Source organism: Microcaecilia unicolor, chromosome 3 (genome assembly GCF_901765095.1).
Source record: "Microcaecilia unicolor chromosome 3, aMicUni1.1, whole genome shotgun sequence".
NCBI lineage: Eukaryota > Metazoa > Chordata > Amphibia > Gymnophiona > Siphonopidae > Microcaecilia > Microcaecilia unicolor.
In genome coordinates, this window is record NC_044033.1 from 79234019 (window position 1) to 79255444 (window position 21426).

The 21426-nt window shown below is 41.8% G+C and overlaps 1 protein-coding gene across 1 annotated transcript in view; it reads right to left on the minus strand.

Moving 5' to 3' along the window:
• The window catches only part of SYT14 (synaptotagmin 14), a 166383-nt gene extending 146015 nt beyond the window's left edge, over positions 1-20368 (minus strand). The window contains 3 exon segments of the mRNA XM_030196104.1: positions 8185-8391; positions 11469-11486; positions 20260-20368. Coding sequence (XP_030051964.1) covers positions 8185-8391; positions 11469-11486; positions 20260-20353 — 319 coding nt within the window. The 5' untranslated portion in view covers positions 20354-20368.
• Positions 20369-21426: the final 1058 nt, after the last annotated feature.

Consider the following 21426-nt stretch of genomic DNA (forward strand, 5'->3'; position numbering starts at 1 on the left):
TCAAGGAGCAAAAAGCGGTCTCTGCCACCTCACTTTAGAACGTTGGGAAAGTGAGGCTTCATTAGAACGTTGGAGGTGTGTTTTATATAGAGAGATTGAACATTTAACCTGCTCTTGAGCAGGCATAAGTAATATACCTCACCAGCTTTCATCAAAGCTAATCTGCATTATTTTTGACAGGTGGCCACACCCATTTCAGGTCATATCAGTCAACCAGAAGTGAGGATACCCCAAGCCACGCCTACTCTCTGCCCAAGCCACATCCCACCCCTCTGATGTCACCTGATATAACATAGCCATATCCAAGCCACACACCCTTTGTATAACCCACCCCTAGCCCTGGCTTATTTGCTAGCCCCATCGGAAAAATGTGATTTGAAAGTGCAAAAAACCCTCCACGAAAAACTACACTGGCTCCCAATCAAAGAATGCATTGCTTTTCAAAAATCTGCACTCTGGTCCACAAAATTATCTATAGCGAAGCCCCAGGATACATGACAAACTTGATCGAACTACCAACTAGAAACACATCCGAATCAACACGAACGTACCTAAATCTGCACTACCAAGCTGCAAAGGACTCAAATACAAATCAACTTACGCTTCCAATTTCTCCTACAGTAGGCAACACACTGTGGAACACTTTAACAAAAGCCTTGAAAACCACATACGACCACCTAACTTCCAGAAAAAAATAAAAAACTAACCTGTTTAAAAAGGCATACCCTTACCAATCCACCATAAATGCCTGAACTCTGCAACACATCAAAACTAAAGTACGTAATGGGACATAACACAACTCTTCCATTGTACGATTCCCAAATGTGGCTGTGTCACATGTACGTTATCTTACCACAACATCACTTTGTATTTGTTTACACCGGAGTCTGCAACGCCTCTCCGGTACTATGTAAGTCACACTGAGCCTACAAATAGGTAGGAAAATGTGGGATACAAATGTAACAAATAAATAAATAAATGTTGCCTTTATAAAAAAGGCACCTTTTGGACTTAAATTTATTCAGAATTCTTCTAAAAACATGGACGATGACCCGACATGACTCGTGTTTCAGCCTAATCGGCCTGCATCAGGGGTCTATAAATTTAAAAATCATACATAAAAAAATAATAAATATACATACATATTAATAAAATACTAAATGTATATTTATGAAAACATGTATAGATATAAATAAAATGGTGAAAGAGACATACCTAGGAAATAGTAAACCAATACTTATTTCCAAGACTAGTCATCAAAAGGTTAAAAATCCTGTTTTCAAGAATAAAACAAATACAAACATAAAATATAATACAAATTTGTATGTAAACAAACAAGTATTCAAAAAGAGATGACAGGTTAGCATGATGTAGTAATGCATGCATATATGAATGGATAGTTACATATACAAATAGATAAAGCAATAATACACAGGCATCAATTTCCAAGTAAATAGAAAAACTACTTGGCGTGGAGGAGATATCGCTATTAGATTATTACGTAAAGAGCAGAGAAGATATACAATTTGGGTACTTTTGCACCGGTGGCTTGAACAGTCTGCTTTCCATGGTGATGATATGCTTGAGTTTGATTTTACTTGTAAGTTCTTGTGGTTAGGAAACCCTTGATCCAACTAAGTATGTTTTCCACCAATCCCGAACTTAACTAGTAGTCTTATTAATATATTGTAGTTTACCATGTCGAATGCGCTAGACATGTCGAATGGGAGGAGGAGGATGCTTTTGCCTATTGCTATTTTCCTGCTTACATTTGGTTAGGAGAGTGAGTAGTACTGTTTCTGTGCTGTGGGAGGGGGCGGGAAAACATAAGTACCTATGTGCCTTTAAAAATAGGCTACCAGAATCAGACCAGGAGTTCACAAATACCGATACACACATTTACACCTGCTTCAAAGCAGGTGTTACTGTGTGCATGTATTCTAGAGGGTAATTCTATAGGGGTAACACTTATGCACTAGTTATATGCAAAATGTTTAAAATACTAGAATATACATGCCCGAACTAAGTGCCTTCTGTAACTACATTCGTGTAGTTTGCTGGTATATGTCATGTGTGGCATCTAGGCAGAACAAGGGTTAGGACGTACATTTACACACATAACTTATAGAATACTGTAAGTTACACGCCTATCTCCCAAAACTAAGTGTATTTTTTATTTTGTACATTTGTACCCTGTGCTTTCCCACTCATGGCAGGCTCATGCAGCTTACATGGGGGCAATGGAGGGTTAAGTGACTTGCCCAGAGTCACAAGGAGCGCCTGTGCCTGAAGTGGCATCAAACTCAGTTCCTCAGTTCTCCAGGACCAAAGTCCACCACCCTGACCACTAGGTCACTCCTCCACTCCTCTATTGTTACACCAGCTCTATGGCTAGTGAAAGTGCTTGTGCCTAAGCAAATATGCATGTATAGACCCAGTTATGCTAATATTCTATAGAAGAAAGTAGGTGCCAGTTTTCCTTTACAGAATATGTGCTTATCCAGGCACACCCTGGCCACCGGATATTCAAAACCATTTAACCAATCAGGAACGGCTCCTGGTTGGTTAAATGGCACTTACCAGCAATCTGGCAATATTCACCAGAAGATAACCGGTTATCTCCCGCTGACTAATCCCAGTTAGCACTTAGCAGAAAACTGGTTAAAATTGCAGCTATCTGCCAATATTCAGTGTATCACCGCCGCTAAGTTTGGCATCAAAATTTAGCTGCTGAAATCCAGCATTGAATATCCGAGCTCAGCGGGCCCTGGGTGCCTATTGTCATTGGGTATCTGCAATATAAGCTTGAAAGTCCCAGTTCAACATTTTGGTTGCTCTTTTCCAGTTCTTGCCTACTTTCCATGAGGAAATCACCACTGCGCAGTCGCCAGAACTACTCCAATGACACAGTTCATTCAAAAAAAAAAAAAGAAGAAGAAGAACTTCCCCCAAAACACTGCCTTATCTTCAGCAGCTATTTATTTCATGCAGTACTCAGTTCAATTATTTCACCACTAGGGTGTCCCTTTCACAATCACCCCGTCTCCCTTTCTCCATGCCACTTCCTAGAAGCCTTTTAATAGAGAAACAGAAAATCCAATGTTCTTTCTCTTGTCGTTTTGTTTCAAACAACAAACATTAAAGGCAACCCGGGTTCAACAAAAATACAGCCTTGGCTTTTCTGGGTGTTGCCAAGGTTGTGCAGCCCTACTCCCTCCCAGTGAAATCACACGTCCAATACAATCTAAGGTTTTGTGTGTGTTGCAGAGCTGAGGCATTTAAGTGGGTCGGTTGAGTAGGGCCTTGCAGAACAGGTAGGTCTTTAATGATCTCCTGAAGTTTAGATGGTCATAGATCGTTTTCATAGTCTTTGGTAATGCATTCCACATTTGTGTGCCTAAATAAGAGAAATTGGATGCATAAGTTGATTTATATCTGAGATCTTTGCAGCTTGGATAATGGAGGTTCAAATACGTACATGATGCTGTGGTCCTGTTTCTGATTGGAAGATCTATCAAGTCAACCATGTATCCTGGGGTTTCACCATAGATAATCTTGTGGACCAAAGAGCAAATTTTGAAGGTAATACCCTCATTGATAAGGAGCCAATGCAGTTTTAATCGGAGAGGTTTGGCGCTATCAAATCGTGTTTTGCCGAATATCAACCTGGCAGCTGTGTTTTGGACTGTCTGGAGTTTCTTCATAAGCTGTTCTTTACATCCCACATATAATCCATTGCAGTAATCTTCGTGGCTCAGAATCATAGATTGAATCAAGTTAGGGAATATTTCCCTCGGGAAATAAGGTCTTAGACATTTAAGTTTCCACATAGAATGAAACATCTTCTTTATAATGGAGTTAACTTGGCACTCAAGGTAAGGTGGCGATTAATTGTAACACCTAACATTTTGAGGCTATCAGAAATAGAAAGAGAATGATCAGGAGTGTTTAGGGTTGTGGGTTTATAATTATTGTATTGGGATAAGAGGATAAGACAATGTGTTTTTTCGGTGTTTAGTTTCAAATTGAAATGAGTTTGCCCATGAGTCCATGATGTTCAGACTTTGCATGATATACTGTGCAGAGTAATGGCAAAAGGATCAGCATTTAATAGGTACTGGGCAAAAAAGAGAAGACAGTGAAAAATATTTGCATAAGTTTAGAGCCACAGAGAAGGAAATCAGGGTAGCCAACATGAAAGTGAAAAGAGTATACATAGCTAACGCAGTAAGGCAAAAGAGCAAGTCTTTTTTTAAGTAGGTCAGCTGGGAAGGAAATGTAGAAATGTAATCATGATTTGAAAGAAGAAAAATAGAACTGTACGGAGGTCAAAGGAAAATTCAAACTCAGAACAAAAAGTTTTATTTATTTATTGCTCACTGAAGAAGAGGGGTTGGAGAAGAACCACAAGGGCAGAATGACGAACATGTAAGAACTTGCCGAATGCCTCTAGCACTCTTTGTCCATTCGGCGGTGCTTTTGAGGTATCATCCAATGCTTATATCCACAGATTCTGGGGGAGTTTACGGTTAAAGGAGTGGAGCCAGGTATAGGAGCATGCCGCTCAGTAGCCTCTGTCCATCACGTAACACCACTCTGATCCTTTTTTTAACATTATTACTGGCACTCAGGCCCCTTCATGCCCTCCACTCCCCAATCCTTTTGAGACATTGTTGTTCAGACCTGAAGCCCCTTTCTCTTGGAGATTCCCATTGGCACATACGGCTTAGTACTAGGATCTAGTGAGAGGGAGAAGCGACCTCTAGTCGCTCATTCCAGGGACTGCCTCTTTTAAATGGCATCCTGGTTGTGTTTCGTCATTACTAATCAGTCTCTTTTTAGATAATGTATGAAGTAGGTATGGCATATTAGCCTCAGAAACAATGCTGCCCCCCCCCCCCCCTAGTCTAAAGCTCAGTGTGAGGTCAGGCTAGGAAAAGAATTAAGTAACATAGAGGGGCATAATCAAACGTCGCGGCCAAATAGATCGCCGTGCGATCATGTTGGCGGCAGCGCTACAGTGGCCAGAACCGTATTATCGAAAAAGATGGCTGGCCATCTTTTTTTTTCGATAATACGGTTTACGCCCGGCAATGCGCGTTGGAGTTTGCCGGGTTTGAGATGGCGGGGTTGTTTTCAGCGATATGGAAGCTTATGTCGGCCATCTCAAACCCCGGCTAAATTCAACAGCATTTGGCCATGGGAGGAGCCAGCATTTTGAGTGCACTGGCCCCCCTGACACTGCCAGGACACCAACCAGCCACCCTAGGGTCAGCTGCAGTGGACTTTAGAAAAGATCCCACCACGTGCATAGCTCCCTTACTTTGGGAGCTGAGCCCCCCCAAACCCACTACCCCACAAATGTACTGCACCCATAAATTGCTCCAGGGACCTGCATACAGCCTCTAGGACTTATTGGTGCTGTATAACTTTGGCACACCAGTTCACACCTGAAGACTAATCTCTCTGAAAAGTCCATTCTTGAAATAACCACGTTTACTCACAGTTAACTGCAGATCAGATGTTTGGCCCACTGGTAAAGAGTCCCCTGGTACTAAGCATTAGCAGTAGGTCAGAGCTGGCCACAATGGGTGGTACAATGCCCTCTTTCAGCACCATTGAAGGGTAAGAACTACCTTCTCGAGTAACGTGGGTAAACACAGGAAAGGAACTAAAACTGGCTTACAAAATGGCCACTACCGCATGGACTACAACAGAAACAAAACAGGCACACTCTGACCCAGTTAGCAGGGGGGGAAAGCACCATGGGAGTAGAGCCCAGTACCCTACACCCACCACAATGCATTGCTAATGTGACCTCTCTGCAGGGCACCTCACAGAAAGGTGTCACACTCACCCCAGAGACACATCGCAACCAGGAAGGCTGTCGGAGGCTACAACACATTCTGCTGTCATGGAGGTAGGTTACGGCATTTGAGGCTGGCATACAGGCTGGGAAAAAAGGTTTTTAGTCTATTTTTTTTAGTTTGGAAGGGGATTGGTGACCACTGGGGGAGTATGGGGAGGTCATCCCCCATTCCTCCAGTGGTCATCTGGTCAGTTGGGGCACCTTTTTGAGGCTTGGTCGTGAAAATAAAAGGACCAAGTAAAGCCGGCGAAATACTGCTTACGCCGCTTTTTTTTTCCATTATCGGCGAAAGCCGGCCATTCGGTAGCCACGCCATGCCCCCGCCTTCGCTAATCTACTGACACGCCCCCTGAACTTCGACCGGCGAAGCGACGGGAAAGCGGCGATGCTGTCAAAAATGCCACTTTCAATTATACCGATTTCGCCGCTTTTAGAAATCGCCGGCCATCTCCCGATTTATGTCGGAAGATGGCCGGCGATCACTTTCGATTATAAGCTGGATAGTAACATAGTAGATGACGGCAGAAAAAGACCTGCACGGTCCACCCAGTCTGCCCAACAAGATAAACTCACGTGTCATTTTTTGTGTATACCTTACCTTGATTTGTACCTGTCTTTTTCAGGGCACAGACCGTATAAGTCTGCCCAGCACTATCCCCACCTCCCAACCACAGCCCTGCCTCCCACCGCCGGCTAAGCTTCTGGGGATCCCTTCCTTCTGAGGAGGATTCCTTTATGTTTATCCCACGCATGTTTGAATTCTGTACCGTTTCCTCTCCACCACCTCCCGCGGGAGGGCATTCCAAGCATCCACCACTCTCTCCATGAAAAATATTTCCTGACATTTTTCTTGAGTCTGCCCCCCTTCAATCTCATTTCATGTCTCTCGTTCTACGCCTTCCCCTCTCCGGAAAAGGTTCGTTTGAAGATTAATACCTTTCAAATATTTGAACATCTGTATCATATCACCCCTGTTTCTCCTTTCCTCCAGGGTATACATGAATTAAGTAGCTTGTAGCTAGGATTTATTTATTATGTTTTCCTTCTACTTCTGGATCTCCAGCATGTGTGGATTCAACCTGGGAGTGTTTATTTACACTACATAGGGAATTTATATCTTCCCCCTCCCCCCAAATGCACTTGCAGCAATCATCCTGGGCCAGGAGAGGGGGACATATAGCCTGCTTTGGCTGTCCTGTAGGCATCACTTCTGTACATTAACCCATAGCTCCTTTCATGTGTCTCTAGGGGCCTATGAGCACTGTCTCCTGGGTGCAGAGTGGCCAAATGGTTAGTGCAGTGGGCTGATGACTGGGTTCAATTCCCTCTGTAGCTCCTTATAGCTGGGGCAATGGAGAGTTAAGTAGTTTGCCCAGGGTCACAAGCAATTAGATTGCGAGCTCACTAGGGACAGAGAAAGTTCCTGCATATAATAGATGTAAACCAGTTTGGTTGTACCACAGAAAGGTGACACATCAAATACATGATGCTTTACCCTTAGCACCCTAACTTAACTCCTAACCCCTATTCACTTGTTCAGTACCCAAGTTTGTTTTATCTTTCCCATCTTAGTATTTCCCTTATCCCTTATTTGTCCTGTTTGTCTGTCCCGATTAGATTGTATGCTCTGTTGAGCAAGGACTGTCTCTTCATGTTCAAGTGTACAGAGCTATAAAAATAAGTAGTAGTAGTAGTAGAAGTTTTTGTTTTTAAAGGATCAGATGCGGCAGTGGCCAACAACTTTTTAAAAGGATTTAGCTGGGGAGTGGCATACTTTTTAAGGGATGAGTGTAGGGGCAATTTTTTGACCTGCCATGCATCTGTGAAAGCATCCTCAGGAACACCAGCTCATGCATTAGTGGAATGATACTCCCAGGTGTTGTTAATCTTCAAATGAAAAAAAACACAGCTTACAAAATTTACCATAAACTGTATTATTCCTTTTGCATAATAATGAACTATTTTGCATGCTTTGCAGCTCATTATTATTTAACAGGTGTTACACTGAAATTCCTGGTGATATGCTGTATTATTGGAAAATAAACATTATAGCCAATTAACGCACATTCATTGGCAATTAATGGTATTATTGTTATAACACGGCATAGTAAATAGGTCCTTTGGTGTTAGAGTACTAGCAGTTAATAGATGAAGCTGTAACATTACAAATAGAGAAATCAAATCTTTAACAGAGCATCCTTGACCAAGGTTGTAGCACACAGAGAACATACTAACTTACCTGGCAAAATTCTTGACGTCATCTAATACAGGCTGCCACTTTAAAACAAAACTAAAAGTTTTAAATCATGTCCTACCTTCATCTGTGGAGGCTTCACTACTATAGCCATCATACTCTGCAGATAAAGGGCTGTATTTCTGCCTTGTTTCCCATGTATAATTTTGTTTGTCAGCCCCTGGAACTTTCGAGCCTTGTATTCTTGTCATAGCCTCATGATATTTACCCAGTGCCTCATCTTCACTTTCAGAGGATGAACCATGGTTTCGGTCCATGTAAGAGGTATCTGTTTAAAGAAAATAGAGCACACTATGAGCTAGATTCTGGTGATTTCTCACTACATTTCAACTTTTCAGTACCTATGGAAATTTCAAGGCATAGTTATAATTTGGCAATACTGAACTTTTTTAATTCTGAAAGTACTACAACTTGCTTACCAGCAGCATTCAGAAGAAATATTACTCGCAACACCTTTCAACAGTCTTTGTAAAGACCACAAAGTTTCATTTTCAAAGACATAACAATTAAGATTGTCAGACACGTGCACTGAGACTCCTGAAGAAGGCACTGTCAGTGCCGAAACATGGTACCATGTTGAGTCATCCTCTATTAAAATTTGTAATCCATTTTGAATGTCTTTGGTCTGTGTTGAAGAGCCTGATTCTGTCCCCACTCCTCGCTTTTCTCTGTGACTCCTCGTGAGACATTGGGGTTCTTTCTACTTCAGTGGTTTTTTCTACAACTTGCATCAGATAAGTGCTGCTGAATTTTGAGCCACTTGTTAAATAGTTTTAATATTGCAATAGTGCACATTAAAAGTCAGATTTGGCATTTATACACATTAAGCATCAAGCATTATCAGCAACATTTATTTGAGCAACAATGATATCACGTAACAAAGTCGGCCCAATGAGAGGAAAATATTAATAAGCTGCATGACATGCAAATGCACCCAGAGCCAACACACACACTCCATCCCAGCAAGGCTAATATTCACCCCTAACACATGTTTCTCATAGTATGAAAGTTTCCTTTTTGCTGTCCTTTTCTGGGGTGGTTCTTTCTTTTCCTGTAAAATTTAGGCATTTCTTTCCTTTTCCATTCCTATTTATTTTTGAATTTGTTCACCGCTTTGCTATACTGTGTTCTAAAGGTGGTATATTAAGTGCCTAATGCACCATAAACAGTCCCTCTAACAAAAGTACAAATTTAAGTCTACCCCCACTGAAAATCTCAACCCCGGAACTTCCCTTGCAATATTTCAAGTCTGGTTCTTCCCCTCCCCCTCAGGTCATGCGTGATCCCCAGTTTACCCCAGCTTCACAGTAGCCATCATTCAAAGTAGGAATTGGCTAACCTGAGGCACTCATGTTAATGAGGGTAAATAGGCACTATGAGGGTATTCTATAAAGCAGGTGCCAATCAAAATGGGAGGAGTAGCCTAGTGGTTAGAGCATGGTTCTTGACATCCTGAGGTGGCTGGTTCAAATCCCAGTGCTGCTTCCTTCTGATCTTGGGGCAAGCCACTTAACCTTCCATTGTCTCAGGCACAAAATTAGATTGTGAACCCTCCAGGGACAGAGAAATGCCCCATGTAACTCAACTTGAGCTACTACTGAAAAAGGTGTTGAGCAAAATCCAAATAAATATTTACACACCAATTACATGTTTAGATGCTCATAATCTTATATATATCATATGTACGCGGCTTTGACTCTAACTTAATAACAATACCATGTTCAATAGTCTGGTTCAATAATACCCTTTAATTGGATCATCAGATCCGCGCATCTACCTCTGTAATGGCTGAAATGAGCCAAGCATATTTCGGAGGTAGTGTCGTAATCCTCTCAGATCCTCTTATTCTATTCTTTTTTTCTAAAGTTTTTCTCTTTTCCATTAATTATCAGTAAGCTTAATAGCTAAATACTTAGCTTTTTTTTAGTATTACTCTTTTATTCTTCAATATGCATGATGGAGACACCAGTGCTGCCCCCCCTTTGAGCACCATTTATAGAGTTTGGGGGTTATGGCCTAATTCTATATATGGCACTCAAAACTGCACATGCAAATATGGGTGCTTACCCAATTTGTATGTGCAATCTAATTGATTAACGAGTTGATTGGGCATTAATAATCAATTATCAGTGCTAATTGGCACTAATTGAAATTTGCATGCAGATCTTTAGGTGCCAGGGTCCGTGTGGAAATTTTACACGCAGATCCAAAAAGGGGCCATGGGAGGGGCATGGGCAGATTGGGGGCATTCCTGGAATTTATGCGTACTTTTATAGAATAAGGGAGACCTATAATTTAATTGCGAGAATTTGGTAAATGCTATTTTAGAAATGGTGCCCAACTCTGAGCGCCATTTATAGAATAGCACTTAGCATGAAATTTTATCAGCACCATATGCAGAATTTTGGCCTTAGTGGCTGAATTGCACTATTGAATGGACAATTTAAGTCCCATTCTTGAGCATACTAACTCCTGTCCTGATTTTAAATGGATAACTTTAACCATTTAGGGGGGAAGTTTTCAACATGGGCAACCATTAAGATGGGTTATTTTACTGTTCAGCGGGGTTATTAGGAACTAGGTCTCAGTGCATAAAATGAGACCGGTGCTAAAATGCATTAGTGGTAAAATAACTCATCTTAACGATAGCCCATGTAGATAATTGCACCCTTTAGCAACGTAAATGCTTAAAGGTATCCATTTAATTGCCACAGATTCTTTTTTATAAATAGCATTTATACAGTAGGCACTAAGGCTGACAGCATAAGTGTTTTTTAAATATTCATCTAATTATGTCCAAATATAGGTCATCATTAAAAAGTCAGTATAAACAGCATGCTCAACACCCAGCAGAGCAAGACATAGAAAAGAATTAAGAAAACAAGATAACTGAAAATATCCAGGCAAAGTCTGACTACGTTGATTGAAAAGTAATACACCAGCAGGCATTACAGAAATACATATTTCTGAATTTGTTGAGAGGATAGAATATAAAGTGGTAGAGCAGTGTAGATACGTCAGGAAAAACTTGATGAAAAAATGGAAAAAGAACTGAGAATCCACACAGATGACAGGCATCTTTACCTTTCTCTGGTGTCTTCTCAGTCCTTATTTTTTTGGATTTCTTTGTAGTTGTCTCTGAATCCTTACTCTGAGACCTTTCTTTGTTCTTCCATTTTTTCTCTTCCTTAAAAACTACATCTGTTTCATCTCTGAGCTTGGATTGTCTTTTATTGTCAGACACCGCTTTAGGTTTCTCAGTTTTTCCTTCATTAATAGAGCCGAGTTCATTAATGTCTATTATTTTCATGCCTGCCTCTGGCAGTTTCTGTTTATTTACTTTACTTATTTTCTCTTCTGAATCTTTTGATCCATTTGTAGGATGTAATTCTTCAGAATCCTTAAAATCAAGTCCTGATACTCTCTGTTTGATTTTCTTATGCAACTGTTCCTTAGAATTGCAATATTGTGCAGGCAAACTACAGACTTGATCTTTACAATTTTCTTCTGTGACCGGGTTTCCACTGATTTGTTTAGTTTTCATTCTTATTATTTCTTTATTTCTCTCATTACCTGACACACCAGAGCATTTTTGCTCAAGCACCAATATACTTTCAGAGATATTTTCTTTCTGCTTTTGGTTTCTGTTTGATTCTCTTTCATTTGATTCTTTATTACTGTTTCTTAAATGCTTCCTCATTTGTGACTGTGATATTGAATTCTCAGCCTTTAGACATGAACCCAGACTTGGGCCATCTACATGATTAGTTGTTGTTTCCCAGTGATGGTGTGGTTTTTGTTTTTTGTCTTGTGGATATTCTAAAATGCTATCCTGAAGTATGTCTTGATGTTTTATAGAATCCAGAGAGTCTGAATGAGCGGTTTCTTTACTTTCTACATGCAGTCTTCTTTTCTTTTTATTAAAATCCTGAGATGTCTCTACTGTTGATGCAGTCTCTTCTTTCTTTTTGTTTGTATTTTCCTGTTCTTTTGAAAATGGGTCTTCATCCTCCATGCAAAGGTTATGGATCATAGTTGTTACCTGCTCTGTGGACTGAATCAGCCACAGAAGTGGTCAGGGTCATCGACTGCATTACTAAGAGTGTCAACTAAGGAGGACACGGAAGGGATGGTTCAAATTTTGCTGAAAATTCTTAAAAATGCCATTTGTCCAAAGAGTTTTATGCAACTTTGCCTTTTTTTCCCCTGTTTTGTGAAACTGCTGGTCTGCTTTCTTAGGTCTTTCAAAAGTTCATTATAATAAAGTTTTTTATCATTTTCAAATCTTCTTTTATCGATGAAACATAACTGCAGCAAGATATCTTCTACCACAAAGAAACACACTAGATTTCGACAATAAGGTTTCCAACTGTATAAACAGGGTGGTTCTTCAGCACTATAAAAATCATGAAGCCCTAATCCTTTCATAAATGTATTTCCAAAGCTTATAACTCAGAGAAATTTTGAGCTTTTAGTATATACCTGTAAAAAGTTTGAAATGCATCAAATTAAGCATTTCTGCTAAACTAATTCATATCGTAATTTAAATCATTATGACAAAACATAAAGCAGACTTGCCTACCTATATAGGTGCTTTCTGAAGAAAGCAGTTTACCAGGAACACAATTAGGTCACATGATCATGATCAGAACTACAGAGAGAGATTTTACGGATCTCTATGGAAGGGTCAAAAGTCGTTCATTGTGCATGCGCAATAGTTCCTGTGTGGTTGCACCCCATCAGTTCCCCTTAACTCCATACAAAAGCGTTGTCTGGAGGAAGAACAACTTCAAAAGGACAAGAAAAGGATGTGACTGGTGAACTGCTATCCAGTGTTAGGTAGTCATGGCATTACAGCGATGTCATTACTGCAACATACTACAAATTTTGGTAACTTCTAACATGGCAAATGACACTCAAAAGGGTCAATATTCAACACGGTTCAAGCAGGTGGGAGAGGTTCCTGCCTACTTAAACCATGCTCAGCATCCTGGCTACCAATATTCAGCAGCACTTAACTGGGTAGCACCACCGAACGTCAGCTCTGACCACTACACACTATCCAGTTAGTGCCAGGGCGGACCATGGGCAGAATCAAGCAGGAGCCAGCAGTCAGTGCCACTGCTCACACAGCTGAGCAGCCAGACAGGATTACAAAAAAGATAATCTCATTTTTGCCTGCTTATGATATGTGTTAATTGTACTAATTTAAAGTCAGTTTTTAAACCTGATTCTCAAAAGTGCAGAAGATATTCAAGCAGTTTTTGCATGGAAGACGGCAAACCTCTTCCATTTACATTTGTAGGACCTTCTAGTGGAATCTCTCCTGGAAGTCAAAAATCACCTGACACACTATCAGGCTTATTTTCGAAGAGAAGGGCGCCCATCTTCCGACACAAATCGGGAGATGGGTGTCCTTCTCTCAGGGTTGCCCAAATCGGCATAATCGAAAGCCGATTTTGGGTGTCCTCAACTGCCTCCCGTCGTGGGGATGACCAAAGTTCACGGGGGAGTGTCGGCACCGTAGCGAAAGCGGGACTGGGGCGTGCTTAAGAGATGGGCGTCCTTGGTCGATAATGGAAAAAAGAAGGGCGTCCCTGACGAGCACTTGGCCGACTTTACTTGGTCCGTTTTTTCTTGCGACCAAGCCGTGAAAAAGTGCCCGAACTGACCAGATGACCACTGGAGGGTATCAGGGATGACCTCCCATGCTAAAAAAAAAAAACTTAAAATTTTTTTTTTGCCAGCCTCTATGCCAGCCTCAAATGTCATACCCAGCTCTATCACAGTTTTAGTGGGTGCAGTGCACTTCAGGCAGGCAAACCCAGGCCCATCCCCCCCATACCTGTTACACTTGTGCTGGTAAATGTGAGCCCTCCAAAACCCACCCAAAACCCATTGTACCCACATGTAGGTGCCCCCCTTCACCCCTTAGGGCTATGGTAGTGTGTACAGTTCTGGGGAGTGGGTTTTTGGGGGGGGGGGCTCAGCACCCAAGGTAAGGGAGCTATGCACCTGGGAGCAATTTGTGAAGTCCACTGTAGTGCCCCCTAGGGTGCCGGGTTGGTGTCCTGGCATGTCAGGGGAACCAGTGCACTACGAATTCTGGCTCCTCCCATGACCAAAGGGCTTGGATTTGGTCGTTTTTTGAGATGGCGTCCTTCGTTTCCATTATGGCTGAAAACCGGGGACGACCATCTTTAAGGTCGACCATCTCAACATTTAGGTCGACCATCTCTAAGGTCGACCTAAATGTTGAGATTTGGGCATCCCCAACTGTATTATCGAACGAAAGATGGATGCCCATCTTCTTTCGATAATATGGGTTTCTCCGCCCCTTCATGGGGCCGTCCTGCAAGGACGCCCTCATGAAAACTTGGGCGCCCTGTTCGATTATGCCCCTCTATCAGATTCAAGGAAGTCGAGATCTCCCTTGCAATATCCTATGAATTCCAATTGAGTTGATAGGCTTAATTGGGGTTTAGAACAATTCACAACTAAAATCCTAGTGACTCCAGCAGCCGGATGTTGTGCCCATGGATCTTTTGGCTCCTTCCTGAGAAGTTCTCTTGATCAGCCTATGGTCAAGACAGAGAAACACATGCCCTTCCAGTTTGCATAGATATGCTGCTATTACGGTAAGGCAACTTTGGAACATGAAGAGCTGACACAAGGTACAATACTGGTAATAGTATTTCCCTATTATGAATCTGAGATACATCCAGTGATTAGATGTATCTCTATGTGGGTGTATGCCTCCTTTAACGACCAGAGACTATAGCTTACTTTTGAAGGTATGGTATGAGGGTGCCTGTGGAAAAAATCTTGACATTTTCTTAAAATAGAAACATGTTCAAGCCCCTTATGTCTAAATGGGACAGCATCCTCCCCCTGCCTTTTTCACCAGAAATTCTTACAATACAATCCTGCATTGGCCTCTAAGAAGGAAGAGAGCTCCTTAGTAAATATTTCGCTGATATGGCGAGTTTGATCATGATATTCTAGAATGGAATTTGGTGGATTGCTGAAATAAATGAAGTGGATACCCCAGACAGACAATTTTTAGAACCCAATGGTCAGAGGTTATAAGGGATACATGGTTTGCAAAATCCCTCAGCCTCCCTCCTCAAAAGGGTGTCTGGCAGGAATACTGATTATATTCTCCTGAAGGCAGTTTAAATGCTGCCCCTGATTTTGGCTGAAGAGTTGGATATGATTTCTGGGCCATCATCTTTTTTTGGATAAGAACAAGATCCCTGCCTTCTAGTGTGGGAGGGAGAAGGATACCTACAGCTATGAGAGTAATAGGATCTCTTTTGCCTCTGCACTGGAACCTCCTGGAAGAAAAGGAGGTTGGGTCAGAAGTGGGCTTGGATCGGGACTTTTGGGTATTGCTGTGATTTTTGTTATTAATGACATAGCTTCCTTACGTTTATCTCTGAAGAGATTCTCTCCATAGCAAGGCATGTAGGTGAGGTTTTATTGCACAATATATCTAAGGTCTGAATCTTAGAGACATGAGAGTCTCTGGGTACCAATTCCCATAGCAGAAGCCCATGATGCTGTTTCCAAACATATCACGGGTCACTTGGACCATGTGTTTTCCATACTCCTTTTTGACTACTAGCAAACGTAGCTAAGTGGCATTTTCATGAGGACTTGTGTCTGCAAACTCCTCCAGCTTGTGCATGTTTCACAAATACATGCTCATGAAGAGCTGGTAAGAAGCTATTCAGGAAATCAGCAAAAAGATTCCAATGGCAGAGCCTCCCTCCTCTGGGGCACCAAAGAATGAGATTTGAAACTCTTGGTTCTTTTGAGAGCAGATTCAACTATTACAGAATGGTGAGGAAGCTGCTACTTTCTGAATTCTGTACGTACAATCAACATTCTTATTTATAGGATGAACACAGAGGAGGGTCTCCCACATTATCATCAGAACATCTCTGAGAATTATGTGAATATGCACTGTCACAGCTTCTTTGTGAGGGTTGAGGAACTGAAGGATATCCAGTGTTTCTGCTGTAGGTTCCTCCTCCAACTTTAATGGTAATGACAGCTATTTCCTTTACAAAGTCAGTGAAGGAGATCTCAGGAATGTTCTTCTCTCAGGGGTTAGAGTATGATCTGATAGTAAATCAGATAAACCCTCTTCATCAGAGAATCGGCTGGTTCATAGTCAGAATCCCAGAAATGTTCAGTTTCAGACCTGAAAATAACTCTGATGGAGATATCTGGGTCTCTCCCTGGTTAAGACACTGCACTTCAGTGGAAGCAGGCCTCAAATGAGAGCATCAAGACACCAATGATCTCTGTCTTAGTTAAGTATCCTCCCATGACACACTGGACACGTATACCACTGCAGCAGACATTTAATCTGTGGTCCTTTGAGGTCTTGGAATTGTACTCTTCTAGGCAGTACATGAATCTCAAGGATCAGCTGGAAGACTCTATGCATAGACACAGATGATGTTGAAGTTGCTGCATCACGTCAAGCAAGGAATCATTCCAGTTCCTCACCAATCTTCTTATTCAGTTCTTCCTTAAAGACTGCCAATGCCAAAGATATTGCAAAACCAGTAGAGGTGGTCAGGTCCTTCTGAGTTACTTGGGGAGTATTGATGGCTTGATTTCATCTCCATGGCAGCTGGTTCAGCCCTGCTGACAATAAGAAGGTTGAGTAGTCCTCCAGGCAGGAATACATCAACAGCACTGAAGATCTTTGTGTTTTGAAACTCTCAACACCATGCACCAATGAGGTCCAATATTGATACATTCCAGCCTCTACCCAGTGCTCAACATTGCAGGCCCTTGATGTCAATGAAGAAGATGAATCCTTCCTTTTCTTCCAATTGGATTCAGTGGATGTCTAATCCTGATAGTCTCTACTGATGCTTGATCTTGAGGGTGTTCAACACACTCCCAATGCATTCCCCAACATACAGCAGAGGACGAAGCCTGCAATGCTGACATCAATGGACTGGTCTTAGAAGTGCCAAAAATGGGGAGAAGTCAAGAAGGCAACAGGAACAGATGCTGTGTTGTGAGCTCCACTGGTCTGAGACTGCTGTTTGAGGTGCCAGACCCTATGGGGACATGAAAGCGTAAAGTGCATGCCTTTCCTGCTGAGGATGGTGCTAGTGCCCTCCCTGGACAGCACACTCTTGATCAGTTTGTGGTTCCTGCATCGGAGATTGCTTCAGATTCTGCAGGCTTAACTGGAGAGCTTGTGTTTGCTGAAGGAAGTGATTACTCCTTCAGCCCCGAGGTGCACAATACTCCCCCAATACCCAGAAATGGAGCCGCAGAAGGGGCTGATGAGGTCGGTGCTTTGTTGGAAAGTACCTTAGCACCAAAACTGGACAGCAGGACAACGCCAGTGAAATGTGTGGCTCCTGGAATTGATCCTGTGCTGCCTAGGGCTTTGGGGTCACAGCCTTATGGAATCCAGGTAGGTGTATCGGGTACAGAATGGACAGAAGTATTGGCGGCCATAGGAAGAACAAAGTCTTTGTTGGATCATATGGACAAGCTTGGGGAAAAAGTTGGATTACTACAATCTCAAGTGACGGAGTCCAAGGAGGGATTGAGTCAATCTATTAACTCCTCAGAGAATTCTGAATGGCAGGTTGGTTGGTAAGCTACAATCTATTCAGTAGCTACTTATTAATGATAAACTTGTGATACATAATAAGCTGGAAACAACTGAGAATCAGTTGAGGCATTTGAATGATACTATGCTTCCTATCTCAAGAACTTATTATATAAGAACTGGGAACTAACTTTCTGGAAAGTTCTCAGCAGGAGGTTCTCTCCCATGCAACATTAATAGCTACGTTTGCCCCTGAGCCTGACCATAACAGGGGTTTGAATTTTATTTCTGTTATAGGGATGTCTTGTTTTGGGGTTGTTGAATCATAGTTTATCTTGTTGGGCAGACTGGATGGACCATGCAGGTCTTTTTCTGCCGATTATTGGTGATAATGGAAACCGAGGATGCCCATCTCAGAAACGACCAAATGCAAGCCCTTTGGTCGTGGGAGGAGCCAGCATTCGTAGTGCACTGGTCCCCCTGACACGCCAGGACACCAACTGGGCACCCTGGGGGCACTGCAGTGGACTAACGGATGCACTAACTGAACGGTAAAAGCTGTTCCCTTACCGATCCCTTAGCAATTCGGAAAGGAACAGGCATGCATGAAGGAAATCGCATGCAAATGATCTGCTCACTATTAGCTCATTTGCACATAATTTCCTTCCTAAGGAGGGGAAGCCAGTGCAGAGCACCCACGCATATTGCTTCAGCTTCATACATGCAGACAAGCTGCGTGTATAATAGCCGTTTACAACCTTAAATAAATTGCCATCTACAACCTTAGAAAAATACAAGTCCAGGTGAAAACGTCCAAGTGCTCGTCAGGGACGTCTTTTTTTTTTGAGAGTACGGGTGAAGGACGTCTTTCGCTATGCCTCCATCCCTGTGACGGCAGTTGAGGATGTCCAAAATGTGGATGTTTCTGTGAGAAGGATGTCCATGCCTGGATGTTTCTATGAGAAGGATGTCCATGCCTTTGCTATGCCTCTGACACCCCCTTTGTTTATTTGGATTACAAGTAGCAGCAGTGGGATTTGAACTGGCCACCTCTGGATTGCAAGACCAGTGCTCTAACTACTAGGCCACTCCTCCACTCTTCCAAGCCACTCCTTTGAAATTTGGCCATCCCTGTGTATGGGGGGGGGGGGGCAGTTCAGGATGTCCAAAATGTTTGAAAGAAGGATGTCCATGCCTTCGCTATGCCTCCGCTGACACACACATATCTCCCTCCCCCCCCCCCCCCCCCAGGGACCTGCATACTGCTGCGATGGACCTGAGCATGACATTTCAGGCTGGCAAAAAAAGTTTATAAAGTTGTTTTTTTTCGGGGTGGGAGGTGGTTAGTGACCACTGGGGGAGTCAGGGGAGGTCATCCCCGATTCCCTCTGGTGGTCATCTGGTCAGTTTGGGCACCTTTTTGAGGCTTGGTTGTAAGAAAAAATGGACCAAGTAAAGTCGCCCAAGTGCTTGTCAGGGACGCCCTTCTTTTTTCCATTATCGGCCGAGGATGCACGCCCCAGTCCCACCTCCGACACGCCCCCGGGAACTTTGGTCATCCCTGCGACGGGAAGCAGTTGAGGACGCACAAAATCGGCTTTTGATTATGCCAATTTGGGCGACCCTGAGAGAAGGACGCCCATCTCCCAATTTGTGTTGGAAGATGGGCGCCCTTCTCTTTCGAAAATATGCCTGATGGTCTTTATCTGCCTTCATTTTTCTGTTTCTTTGAAGCTATGACAGTGGCAGGTAGGAAGTGGTATGCGTGTGTATATATATATATATATATATATATATATATATATATAATCTGGGGGTTAATGTGTGTTGATTGGAAAATAAGTACATGCTTTGTACAATTAATGTGAAATACAGCACACAATTAGTTTGCATTATTCGCAGTTAGTCCATGCTATTTGCCTCAGTTGCCAAGACAAACACACAATCACAATGGACCCAACTATCATGTAATCCTGTTACATATACCAGTTCCTCAAAATAATTTCATGTATTCATATTGTGTCGACCTGTTATAATAAACATTATACCTTTTTCAAATATATGTCTCCTTTATTGATTGGAAAGAGCCTATCTTCCCCCACTCTTCTCTTTTTTCTTCATATTCACCATGCACATTGTGTCATTTTTTTTATTTGTGGTATTATCATTTCTTCTATGAATCTCAGTGATAGAGAGCTAAAATGTTTCCTGAGCAAGATGAAATATCTCTTCTGCATCATGAAATAACAATAGCACAACCCAAATATTTGGCCATTTATGCAGATCAATCATTAAGCTTTTCTTCTGAATTTTCAAGTAGCATGTAAAACTAATATCCAAGTCTGAATTCTCTAGAAATAACAGTTTAATCACAAGGTCAAAGCAAAAAGGACCATGACTAGTACCTGTGATACAAAAGACAAATTAGTCTCCTACACACAGCAAAAAAAAATGAATAAATAGTAAATTGAAATGTATCAATTTTTGCAATAACAAATATGATAGAATTAATTTGTTTAAACTTAAAATCTTTACCTTGTAAACTCTTTTTTGTACTGTATTCTGAATCAAGGCATGGGAACCCGCCAACATTTTCAAAGCACAATTTCTTATTAATATAGAGAAAAAGAAGCACCATGAGGATAATAAATACCCCAACAGCGGACAGGAATCCAAGAGCCTCTGGAGACACTAAAATGAAACACAGCACATATATTATACATTTTATAATATTACAAATTAAAAAGAAAATACAAGTGAAATATAGGTGTCAAATTAAAATTAAATGAATGCTAAGTCAGACTAATAAACCACTGAGCCCAGTACCCTGTATCACATAAAGGCCTGTGTGTATCCAGCAGAACCTAACAAGGAGATCCCGTCTCCCCCCCCCCCCCCCCCCCACCATCACCAAAAAAGGAAGAGATGGCAGTCCCAAGTCCACCTGACTAATAAACGTTAATGGACTTGTCCTCAAGAAAATTGTCCAGAATCCGATTCATAGCTGGATTTAATGAAAAAGTGGATGTAAGCATCCACAAAGGTTGCATATCACTGAAATAGAAGTGTGTTCCACAAGTGATGTTAAAAGGCACTGAAACACAGCTACAACACTTCAGAAATTTACTGGAAACCAGCCATATGGAGGGAAATTCTATAACAGTATGTCAGTGTTTAGATGCCCAATTTTGTGGGTGGCTATTCTATAAAGGAAGTAGACACATATTTACCTTTATAGAATACTAATTGAACCAGGTATATATTTATTTATTTAGATTTTGCTCACACCTTTTTCAGTAGCAGCTCAAGGTGAGTTACATTCAAGTACACTGGATATTTCTCTGTTCGAGGAGGGCTCACACTCTAAGTTTGTACCTGAGGCAATGGAGGGTTAAGTGACTTGCCCAAGATCACAAGGAGCAGCAACAGGATTTGAACCGGCCACCTCTGGATTGCAAGACCAGTGCTCTAACCACTAGGCCACTCCATGCACCTATATGTTAGGTGTGAATACTTGCACCACATATAGTATTCTGTAAGTTACACATGTGAGTAAAATACAGACTACATAACATAAGTGCGTATTTAAAGAATAGTGCTTAAGCAGAATATTGGCATTTGCACGCATATATACACACATACACATGCACAAGCATAATTGATGCATAAATATTAATGCCCACTTTATATAATTACCCCCTAAACTGGGCA